Source organism: Saccopteryx bilineata, chromosome 5 (genome assembly GCF_036850765.1).
Source record: "Saccopteryx bilineata isolate mSacBil1 chromosome 5, mSacBil1_pri_phased_curated, whole genome shotgun sequence".
NCBI classification, from domain to species: Eukaryota; Metazoa; Chordata; class Mammalia; order Chiroptera; family Emballonuridae; genus Saccopteryx; species Saccopteryx bilineata.
Window position 1 is genome coordinate 218,473,240 of NC_089494.1, and position 12,086 is coordinate 218,485,325.

Here is a 12,086-nt window from a genome sequence, read left to right on the forward strand (position 1 = left end):
GGGATATATACCCGGTAGAGGAATTGCTGGGTCATAAGGTAGTTCTATTTTCAGTTTTTTGAGGAACCACCATACTTTCTTCCATAATGGTTGTACTACTTTACATTCCCACCAACAGTGGATGAGGGTTCCTTTTTCTCCACAGCCTCTCCAACATTTGCTATTACCTGACTTGCTAATAACAGCTAATTGAATAGGTGTGAGGTGGTATCTCATTGCCGTTTTGATTTGCATTTCTCTAATAGCTAAAGAAGATGAGCATCTTTTCATATATCTGTTGGCCATTTGTATTTCTTCCTGGGAGAAGTGTCTATTCAAATCCTCTTCCCATTTTTTTATTGGATTGTTTGTTTGTTTGTTGTTGAGTTTTATGAGTTCTTTGTATATTTTGGATATTAAGCCCTTATCTGAGCTGTTGTTTGAAAATATCATTTCCCATTTAGTTGGCTTTCTGTTTATTTTGTTATCAGTTTCTCTTGCTGAGCAAAAACTTCTTAGTCTGATGTAGTCCCATTCATTAATTTTTGCCTTCACTTCTCTTGCCATTGGAGTCAAATTCATAAAATGCTCTTTAAAACCCAGGTCCATGAGTTGAGTACCTATGTCTTTTTCTATGTACTTAATTGTTTCAGGTCTTATGTTTAGATCTTTGATCCATTTTGAGTTAATTTTTGTACAGGGGGAGAGACTGTAGTCCAGTTTCATTCTTTTGCATGTGGCTTTCCAGTTTTCCCAGCACCATTTGTTGAAGAGGCTTTCTTTTCTCCATTGTGTGTTGTTGGCCCCTTTATCAAAAATTATTTGACTATATATATGTGGTTTTATTTCTGGACTTTCTATTCTGTTCCATTGGTCTGAGTGTCTATTTTTCTGCCAATACCATGCTGTTTTGATTGTCGTGGCCCTATAATAGAGTTTGAAGTCAGGTATTGTTATGCCCCCAGCTTCATTCTTTTTCTTTAGGATTGTTTTGGCTATTCGGGGTTTTTTATAGTTCCAAATGAATCTGATGATTTTTTGCTCTATTTCTTTAAAAAATGTCATTGGAATTTTGATGGGAATTGCATTAAATTTGTATATTGCTTTGGGTAATATAGCCATCTTGATTATATTTATTCTTCCTAGCCAAGAACAAGGTATATTCTTCCATCTCATTATATCTTTTTCGATTTCCCTTAACAATGGTTTATAGTTTTCATTATATAAGTCCTTTACATTCTTTGTTATGTTTATTCCTAAGTATTTTAATTTTTTTGTTGCAATCGTGAAGGGGATTATTCTTTTGAGTTCCTTCTCAGTTGTTTCATTGTTGGCATATAGAAAGGCTATTGACTTCTGTATGTTAATTTTGTATCCTGCGACCTTACTGTATTGGCTTATTGTTTCTAGTAGTCTTTTTGTGGATTCTTTGGGGATTTCGATGTATAGGATCATATCATCTGCAAAAAGTGATACCTTTACTTCTTCTTTTCCGATATGGATGCCTTTTATTTCTTTGTCTTGTCTGATTGCTCTGGCTAGAACCTCTAGTACCACATTAAATAAGAGTGGAGAGAGTGGACAACCCTGTCTTGTTCCTGATTTAAGGGGGAAAGCCTTTAGTTTAGTGCCATTTAATATGATGTTAGCTGATGGTTTTTCATATATGGCCTTTATCATGTTGAGATATTTTCCTTCTATACCCATTTTGTTGAGAGTCTTAAACATAAAATTGTGTTGTATTTTATCAAAAGCCTTTTCTGCATCTATTGATAATATCATGTGGTTCTTGTTCTTTGTTTTGTTGATATGGTGTATTACGTTAACCGTTTTACGTATGTTGAACCATCCTTGAGATTCTGGGATGAATCCCACTTGATCATGATGTATTATTTTTTTAATATGTTGTTGTATTCGATTTGCTAGTATTTTGTTTAGTATTTTAGCATCTGTATTCATTAGAGATATTGGTCTGTAGTTTTCTTTTTTTGTGCCATCCTTGCCTGGTTTTGGGATGAGGGTTATGTTGGCCTCATAAAATGTGTTTGGAAGTATTGCTTCTTCTTCAATTTTTTGGAAGACTTTGAGTAGAATAGGAACCAAGTCTTCTTTGAATGTTTGATAAAATTCGCTGGTATAGCCGTCAGGGCCTGGACTTTTATTTTTAGGGAGGTTTTTAATGGTTTTTTCTATTTCTTCTCTACTGATAGGTCTGTTTAGGCTTTCTGCTTCTTCTTGACTCAGTCTAGGAAGGTTGTATTTTTCTAGGAATTTATCCATTTCTTCTAGGTTGTTGAATTTAGTGGCATAAAGTTTTTCATAGTATTCTACAATAATTCTTTGTATATCTACAGTGTCCGTGGTGATTTCTCCTCTTTCATTTTGGATTTTGTTTATATGAGTTCTTTCTCTTTTTTCCTTGGTAAGTCTTGCCAAGGGTTTGTCAATTTTGTTGATCTTTTCAAAGAACCAGCTCCTTGTTCTATTAATTTTTTCTATAGTTTTTCTGTTCTCTAATTCATTTATTTCTGCTCTGATTTTTATTATCTCCTTTCTTCGGCTCGTTTTGGGTTGTCTTTGTTCTTCTTTTTCTAGTTCCTTAAAGTGTGAAGTTAAGTGGTTCACTTGGGCTCTCTCTTGTTTGTTCATATATGCCTGAAGTGATATGAACTTCCCTCTTATCACTACTTTTGCTGCATCCCATAGATTCTGATATGTCGTATTGTCATTTTCATTAGTCTGTATATATCTTTTGATCTCTGCACTCATTTCTTCTTTGACCCATTCATTTTTTAAAAGTATGTTGTTTAGTTTCCATATTTTTGTGGGATTTTTTTCCTCTTTTTTTGCAGTTGAATTCTAGTTTCAAGGCTTTATGATCAGAAAATATGCTTGGCACAACTTTAATTTTTCTGAATTTGCTGATGTTGTTTTTGTGGCCCAACATACGCTCAATTCTTGAGAATGATTCATGTACACTGGAGAAGAATGTATACTCAGTCACTTTGGGATGAAATGTCCTGTAGATGTCTATCATATCCAGGTGCTCTAGTGTTTTGTTTAAGGCCACTATGTCTTTGTTGATTCTCTGTTTGGATGACCGATCTAGAGCCGGCAGCGGTGTATTGAGGTCTCCAAGTATGATTGTATTTTTGTCAGTTTTTGTTTTAAGATCAATAAGTAGCTGTCTTATATATTTTGGTGCTCCTTGGTTTGGTGCATATATATTAAGAATTGTTATGTCTTCTTGATTCAGTGTCCCCTTAGCCATTATGAAATGGCCGTTTTTATCTCTGAGTACTTTTCCTGTCTTGTAGTCAGCATTATCCGATATGAGTATTGCTACACCTGCTTTTTTTGGATGTTATTTGCTTGGAGTATTGTTTTCCAGCCTTTCACTTTGAATTTGTTTTTATCCTTGTTACTTAGATGAGTTTCCTGTAGGCAGCATACAGTTGGATTTTCTTTTTTAATCCATTCTGCTACTCTGTGCCTTTTTATTGGTGAGTTTAATCCGTTTACATTTAGTGTAATTATTGATACTTGTGAGTTCCCTATTGCCATTTTATACCTTGCTTTCTGTTAGTTTTGTGTCTTGTTTGATCCTTCTCTTTCGTTTTTCTATCTTTTGTTTTTATTTGGTTGTATTCCATACATCTTTCCTCTGTTGCTATCTTTTTTATCTCATGTGCTTCTGTGGTGGTTTTTTCAATGGTGGTTACCTTTGAGTAATGAAAAGGGTCCCTACCCTGTTCATTGTAGCGAACTATTTTGTGAGTACTTTTGCACTCCATCGTCCTTTGCTACTGTTAATCTCCATCTTCTCCCCCTCTTTCTTTTTGTTGTTGTCACAGTTTAAATTTGGTTTTATTGTGTTCTTCTTGGAGCTTTTACTTGTGGCTCTGTTTTTTTTTTGTTCTTTGTATCTGATTGGAGAACCCCCTTTAGTAATTCCTGGAGTGGGGGTTTTCTGATGATAAATTCCCTCATCTTTTCTGTATCTGTGAATGTTTTTATTTCTCCTTCGTATTTGAAGGATAGCTTTGATGGGTATAGTATTCGTGGCTGAAAGTTCCTCTCTTTCAGGACTTTAAATATTGGGGTCCACTCTCTTCTAGCTTGTAGAGTTTCTGCTGAGAAATCTGATGATAATCTAATGGGCCTTCCTTTATATGTTGTATTCTTCTTTTCCCTGGCTGCCTTGAGAATTTTTTCTTTGCTGTTTGTTTGTGTTAATTTCATTATGATATGCCTTGGAGTAGGTTTGTTGGGGTTAAGAAAACTCGGAGTTCTGTTTGCTTCTTGAACTTGAGGCTTTAGTTCTTTCCACAGGCTTGGGAAGTTCTCATCTATTATTTGTTTGAGTATGTTCTCCATTCCATTTTCTCTCTCTTCTCCCTCTGATATACCTATTATTCTTATGTTATTCTTTTTTTTGGAGTCAGATAATTCTTGTAGGGCTATTTCATTTTTTAAAATTTTTGAGTCTCTTTCTTCTTCTCTGTTGTGCCTCAAGTTGCTTGTCTTCTATTTCACTAATCCTCTCTTCTATCTGACCTGTTCTATTAGCTAAGCTTGTTATTTCGTTTTTCAGCTCGTGAATTGAGTTTTTCATCTCTGTTTGATTTGTTTTTATAGTTTCAATTTCCTTGGACATATATTCTTTGTGTTCATTGAGTTGTTTTCTGAGCTCCCTAAATTGCCTTTCTCTGTTTTCTTGTATATCTCGGAGGATTTTTAGTATTTCTATCTTGAATTCTCTGTCATTTAGCTCCAAGGTTTCCAATATATTAAATTTTTTCTCCATAGATTTTTCCTCATCTAGCTGTGTTACCTCTCTTTTGTATCCATGATATTCGATTTTCTCTTCCTTAATGGCATCTGAGGGTGGTTTTGTTGATAGTATTAATGAGATTTAATAAAGAATAAAAAGTTAAAAAAAATAACAATAAAAAAAATAAAAAATCGAAAAGAGTTGTTTTTTTTAAAAAAAAAAATTAATAATGAAATAAAGAAAAATAAAATAAAAATTAAAAAAAAGGAAATTATTCCCCCCTCCTTTTTTCCTCTCCTCTCCTCTCCCCTCTTTTTTGAGAAAATCTTGTGGTGGACTGTGAATCATAACAAACAATGCCTGTGATGGAGGGCCTGAATTGGGGAAAAGTAATAAAGGGGCAAAAAAAAAAAAAAAAAAGAAAAAAAAAAAAAGGAAAGAAAAAAGAAAAAAAGAGCGTATGGACCCACAAAAAGCAAATAAGGAAAAAATTTGGGTCAAGAATGAAATGATTTGCTTTTAGGTGTTGGTTGTCTAAGAGTTATGAGAGGAATAAGAGGAAAACGGAAAAATGGGGGGACAAATTAAAAAATTACTATTGTATTTAGTGGAACAAGAACTAAGATAATATGGAGAGCCAGGGATGAGAGCACTGCTAGTGAGTTAAAAAGGTGAAGTAAAAACCCCCCAAAATGCCACAAACATAGGTTTGAGTCCCAGATAAGATAATTTGTTTGTTATTGAGGTTTGAATGAGAGGAGATGTAAAGGAGAAAAGAAGAAACTAATATAGAGGGAGAAAAGAAAGAGAGAGAAAAAAATAGGTAACCACTAAAAGAAGAAAAAAGAAAGGAGAGAGAGAGAGAGAGAGTTAAGGGTTTTGGAGTGCAACCCTCATAGAGAGAAAGGAAGAGGAGAGAAAAGATGATGGGAGATGTAACACTTATGGGTAGTGTAGTTCAAGGAGAGGAGAGAGTAAGACCAGTAGAGAGTTAATCGGCCAAATTGGAGGAGGAAAAAAAAGTCTCAAGAATGAAGATAAGAGAAACAAACAAACAAATATAATAAAATGGGATAGGTTATAAAGTCTGCAGATTATTCTTGATTTTGAGAGGTTATCTTCTTGCTTTTTCTTTTCTCTCCCTCTTCCTGGTCGGTGACTCTGTACCCCGGGTTCTGCCCCTTTGGCACGCTCAGGTAGAGGTTTGCAGTTGATAAGTCTCTATGGCAATGTCATGTATTGTGCTTTAGTCTCGTTGGCAGTCGAAGCTCAATAGCATTTATAGGCTCCAACAGTGAGAGAGTCCGTGTTCCTGGAGCCTTTCTCCTAGTCTTTCCTTCCTCAATTAGTAGCCTGATAATCCAGCTATGGGGTTGCTGCTGCCTCTGCCTGGATAGTAGGAGGCGCAAAGAGCTGGCAACTCCCCACTCTATTTCCACTCAGCACAGGGCTCTGGGTAAGGCTCAGTCAGTCAGAGCTGCTAGCATAATCAGGCGGGCTTTCTGCCCATTCAAAGACCTCTGGCTCTGCCACTCTGTCCGGTAACACAAGCGGGTGCCCACTTCCGGGGCACTTGGAGGAAACTCTCACTCACTGTCTGCGACCAGGATATCCGGCCAGCAGTCTCACGCTCTGAGTGAAACCCCCAACCGCAGGAAAAAGTTGTAGCGTTGGAATTGAGTCTCACTCCGTCCCCGTGCACGGCTTTTGCAAGGCGCTGGGGTGGCTCAAGATTCCGCTTTGGCCCACACAAAGGCCCCTGACTCTGCCCCTCTGTGCGATAACACGGACACGCACTGCCGAGGCACTCGGAGGAATTGCTCACTCCTTATCTGCACGCGCAAACCAGGATATGAGGCTGTCCGCGGTTCCCTCTGAGTGAAACACCCTCCAGCACGGAAAATCTCCACCGTTGGAATTGAGTCTCGCTCCGTCCCCGTGCGCGGCTTTTGCAAGGCACTGGGGCAGCTCGAGATTCCACTTTGGCCCACACAAAGGCCCCTGACTCTGCCCCTCTGTGCGATAACACGGGCGCGCACTGACGAGGCACTCGGAGGAATTGCTCACTCCTTATCTGCGTGCGCAAACCAGGATATGAGGCCGGCCGCGGTTCCCTCTGAGTGAAACACCCTCCAGCACGGAAAATCTCCACCGTTGGAATTAGTTCTCACTCCCTCCTGTGCGTGGCTTTCCCAGGAAGAAATTCTCGCCCACTAACTGCGCACCGACCAGGAGACCGGGTAAAATGGCCGCTCTGCTTTTCTTTCTTTGTTTGGGTTTGGTGCGAGTGTTAGCTTGTATTGCCCGGGTTGCCACAGGATCAGTTTTTCCTCGGCTTGGATCTCCGTTCCACAGCCTCGTTCGGCCGTTTGTGCTGCGGCGGCCTGGATCTATTCACCCCCTTTGCCCGCCTCAGTTTCTATATTCACAGTTACCAGAGAAAGCCGCCCTGTTTAGGTTAGTGAGGAAGGAGGAGCATTTCTTACTCCCTATTTCCTTCGAGGTTTGGTTATATATTTAGCCAATTTTTCACTCAATCATACCTTTGGGTGTATTGTGAAACATCTGGAAGCTCCAAGTATAGGTTTTTCTGTTTCTGGTTGAAGATCTTGTTGAGTTTTGGGGGAGATTTATCGGTATTGCTTCCTACCCCGCCATTACTCTGACGTCATCTCCAAATATATACTTTTAAAATGCTAATTTACTGGATGAAGACACCTTCCATTTATCCAACTTAAAAAATTTACACTATTTTTCATACAAAACTATTTCAGTGTGGCATATAAATGTATGGAATGGTTTAAAATGATGGAAATATATTTTATATGTACTGTACATTTCTTAACTTTTATTTTGTATATTTGTAGGGTTGTGCTTTTTATTGGGGATTCACTTCTTGGATTGCCTACTACATTAATCACCCACGGTATACACCACCATGTATGTAGTCTTTTTAACTAACGCCATACTAAATTGCATGTATACTCATAGGAAACTAGTATAAAGAAATAGAGCTGTTGCCCTGGCCGGTTGGCTCAGTGGTAGAGCGTCAGCCTGGCGTACAGGAGTCCCGGGTTCGATTCCCGGTCAGGGCACACAGGAGAGGCGCCCATCTGCTTCTCCACCCCTCCCCCCTCTCCTTCCTCTCTGTCTCTCTCTTCCCCTCCTGCAGCCAAGGCTCAATTGGAGCAAAGTTTGCCCGGTGCTAAGGATGGCTTTGTGGCCTCTGCCTCAGGCTCTAGAATGGCTCTGATTGTGGCAGAATGACTCCCCGGAGGGGCAGAGCATCACCCCCTGGTGGGTGTGCCAGGTGGATCCCGGTAGGGCGCATGCGGGAGTCTGTCTGACTGCCTCCGCGTTTCCAACTTCAAAAAAAAAAAAAAAAAAAAAAAAAAAAAAAAAAGAAATAGAGCTGTTAATACAGATGGAGAGCATATCATATAATTATATCTTTTAGTACTTTTGTATATTCCAAGTTCCCCACGATGAGCAAGGTGACATTAAGACACTGTATTAAATTTCATTTTAAATATTTTTAGATTGCATAATTGTTGTAAAAGCTCAATTACATTTCACAGAGTACATTTTTATTGAATTTATTGGAGTGACAATAAAATTATATAGGTTTCAAGTATACAATTATATAATACATCATCTGTATATTTTATACTTGTTCACCCCAAGTCAAGTCTCCTTCTGTCGTCATTTATCTCCTCTTTAATCACTTTTCCCCCACATATTTTTCTTTATGCAATCACTATACTGTTGTTTGTGCCTATGAGTTATTTTATTTTTCTTGGATATGACTGTCTTCTAATCATTGGTAGTACTTTTTGATTAGAGGATAGTCATATTCTATGAACGTTGCCTGAATCATGTGTATAATAGAAAATTTAAAAAAAATTAATGTTTGCAAAATGTCTTTTTATCCTTTCTAGCATTTGGAAACAGGCAAATCACAGTATCTGCTATCAATTTTATGGTATGTATTATTTATATTATTTTCTAGTTATGCTCTAATTGTGATATTATTAAAAATGCAAAACAAATTATATTTGAGTATTTGTTATGTAGTGAATATAATCTATTTTCATACAATATTCATAATGTTATTAAATTGAAGTTAATCAAATTAACATCCCATAATTAAGTCATTAGCTCTTTAAATCACTTAAAATTTTCTACTCATCCTGAAGGATAATTATAATAAATATAGAAAATTTGAAAAAGAATTAACTCAGTAATTCTTCCTATTTTCTGAAAACTTACCAACATATAAAACTCTCTGAGAAAAAAAAGTTTTAGAAATTTGATGAAGAACTCTTATACAAAATATAAAAAGAACTCTTAAAATTTCACAATAAGATGACATATAATTGAATTTTAAAAATGGGCCAAGACTTTATCAGCCACATTACCAAAAGATTACAGATGGCAAAAAGAATAAAAAAACTTATAAAAAATGCTCTGTATTATCTGTCATCAGGTAAATGCACACTAAAACAATGAGATACCACTATATATCTATTAGAATGCCAAAATCCAGAACATTGATAACACCAAATGCTAGAGAAATTGTGGAGCAGTAGGATCTCTCATTCCTTGCTGGTGAGAAAGCACGATGGTATAACCAGTTAAAAAAAGTTTGGTAGTTTTTTTCAACTAAACATACCATTACCATATGATCAAGTAACCACATTCCTTGGTATTTACTCAAGTTAGTTAAAAACTTATGTCTACACAAAATCCTGTACAAGGATATTTACAGAACTTATTTATAATTGCCAAAACATGAGAGCAACTAAAATGTCCTCAGTAGGTGAATATATAAAAAAATAAATTAAAGTACACCCAGACAATGGAATAATATTCATATTTGAGAGAAATGATCTATCAAGCCACGTAAAAACAGAAATGTAAAGTGCAGCACACAAATACAGTTAATAGAACTGCAACAATGTTGTATAGAGCCAAGTGAGTATTGCAAATATTGGGGGAAATGCTTTCTTTCTTTCACTTATTTTTATTTTATTTTTTTAGCATAAGAGAGCAAGAGAGAGAAAGAGATACAGGGACAGATACACAGGAAGGGAGAGAGATGAAAAGCATTAGTTCTTCAGTGCAGCAGCTTAGTTGTTCATTGACTGCTTTCTCAAATGTGCTTTGACCCAGAGCTGTGCTCCAACCAAGCCAATGACCCCTTGCTCAAGTCAGCAACCTCAGGGTTTCAAACCTGGGTCCTCTGAGTCCCAGGCCAACAGACTATCCAATGTGCCACCACTGGTAGGGCAGGAACACTTTCTAAAGTATATGATTGTAAACTGTGATTTAAAAATAAGATATAAAAAAGACACAGAGGAACCTTACATGTACATTTATAAGTAAAATAAATCAATGTAAAAAAGGCAACATATTGTATGATTCCAATTATATCACAATATGGAAAAATTAGAACTGTGGGGCAAGTAAAAATTATCATTGATTGCCAGGGGATTGAGAAGAAGGATAAACAGGAGGAGTCAGAGGATTTTTAGGGCAGTGAAAATAGTACATTACCATAATGATGGGTACTTGTTATACATATATCCGGACTCTTAGAATACACATCACAAAGATTGAACCATAATGTAAACTATAGATTTTGGGTGATAGTGTGTCAATGCAGGTACATCAATTATAACAAATCTTCCACTCTCTTGGGTAATGTTGATAATGGGGAGGCTATGCATGTGTCATGGCATGGGATATATTTGAAATCTCTTCATCTGCCCCTACATGTTGCAGTAACTTTAAAACAATCTTACAAAAAGAAAGTCTTAATGAAAAGAAATGTATTAGTTACTATATATATTTTATGAGGCGGAGGCCATAGAGCCATCCTCAGCTCCTGGGGTCAACTCGCTCCAATATAGCCCTGGCTGCAGGAGGTGAAGAAGAGAGAGAGAGAGAGAGAGAGAGAGAGAGAGAGAGAGAGAGAGAGAGAAAGAAGCAAGAGGGGAAGGGGTGGAGAAGCAAATAGGTGCCTCTGCTGTGTGTCCTGACCAGGAATCAAAACCAGACATCAAAAGGCCAGGCTGATGCTTTACCACTGAGCCAATGGGCCAGGGCCTGTATACTGAGACTTAATGGCAGATACTTTCAGAAAGAAAATGTAGAGCATAACGTATTATGTGATATATTGCTTATAATATATTAACTCAAGTCCCTCATGGACTATTAATTTGACATCGCCATACTTTACATTGTTAGGCACTTAGTGTAACTTATTAAAAATAAAGTTAAAATGTAGAGACAGGGTGCTGAAAAGAGTAAAAGTATTTGTTTATTTTCTAAAGGTATGTAAGAGACAAGAGTCAAATTACTCAATAAAGATTATAAACAATAAGCACAAATGAATATTATTTTTTAAGCCATACTTTTGCATCCAAATGTAAAGACTATTTGAATTTTCACCAATTACCATTCTATAGTTTATTATCATTTAAAACACATCCTTAGAAATTTTATTATTTTTTATTTTGTTTTTAAAAAACCTCCAAACAACATGTAATTTATCTAAACAAAGTTTCTTTAATATTTTTCTTACATTTCTATATACTTAATACCATCTTTGTTACATAGGGGCCATACATAGCTCATAATAGCCCGATAGGTTATACATAGATAGCTCTACTGCCCAAACTTTATTTATTAAATTTTTTCTTAACATATAATATGAAGACATCTAATTTTAATGAGAATCAACTCAGCAGAAATGTATAAATGATGTGAAAAAAATGTTATTTCACATTTAATGTGAAATTTTATTCAGGGATTGGACCATATATTGAGTTTTTGGCAGTGACTGAATTTTCTAATTTTACTCAGCCCTGAGCCAAGAGAAAATTATATCAACCACTCTTATCTAGGTCAATTAGTTGTCTGACTCTATTAACCTCACTTACTTCCCAAGTTTTAAATCCAATGCTTAAGGTAAAAGGTACATCCACAATTGCTCTTAAAAATCCACAAGAGACTTGTTAGTTGATGATAAATTAAGTATCTCTAAGCATGTAGATGTAGTTGATTGTTTTCTTCCCACACCCAGAATATATATTGATAAGCATTTTGTCATTATAACTACTATTGGATTGAAGAAAGAACACCTAATGGTAAATTATGACATTAGTGCAAGGCTACTCTACTGTTCTAACTGAAACCATAATGATATTTATTCATGGCTCATACTTTGAGTAAAATATTGTTTTAATATTTAGTTCTGATTAGATTAGTAGAAAGAAGAAAATATTTTATAGTTGAATGAATATAAAATACTGATAAATGCATTTTACCA

The 12,086-nt window shown here is 36.3% G+C and overlaps 1 protein-coding gene across 11 annotated transcripts in view; it reads left to right on the top strand.

Moving 5' to 3' along the window:
* The window catches only part of TECRL (trans-2,3-enoyl-CoA reductase like), a 92,799-nt gene that overhangs the window by 62,584 nt on the left and 18,129 nt on the right, over positions 1–12,086 (top strand). For all 11 annotated transcript variants that reach the window (XM_066232849.1, XM_066232847.1, XM_066232846.1 and 8 more), the window contains exons 7-8: positions 7,621–7,693; positions 8,692–8,735. In XM_066232849.1, the coding sequence (XP_066088946.1) occupies positions 7,621–7,693; positions 8,692–8,735 (117 nt within the window). The remainder of the gene's footprint in view (positions 1–7,620; positions 7,694–8,691; positions 8,736–12,086) is intronic.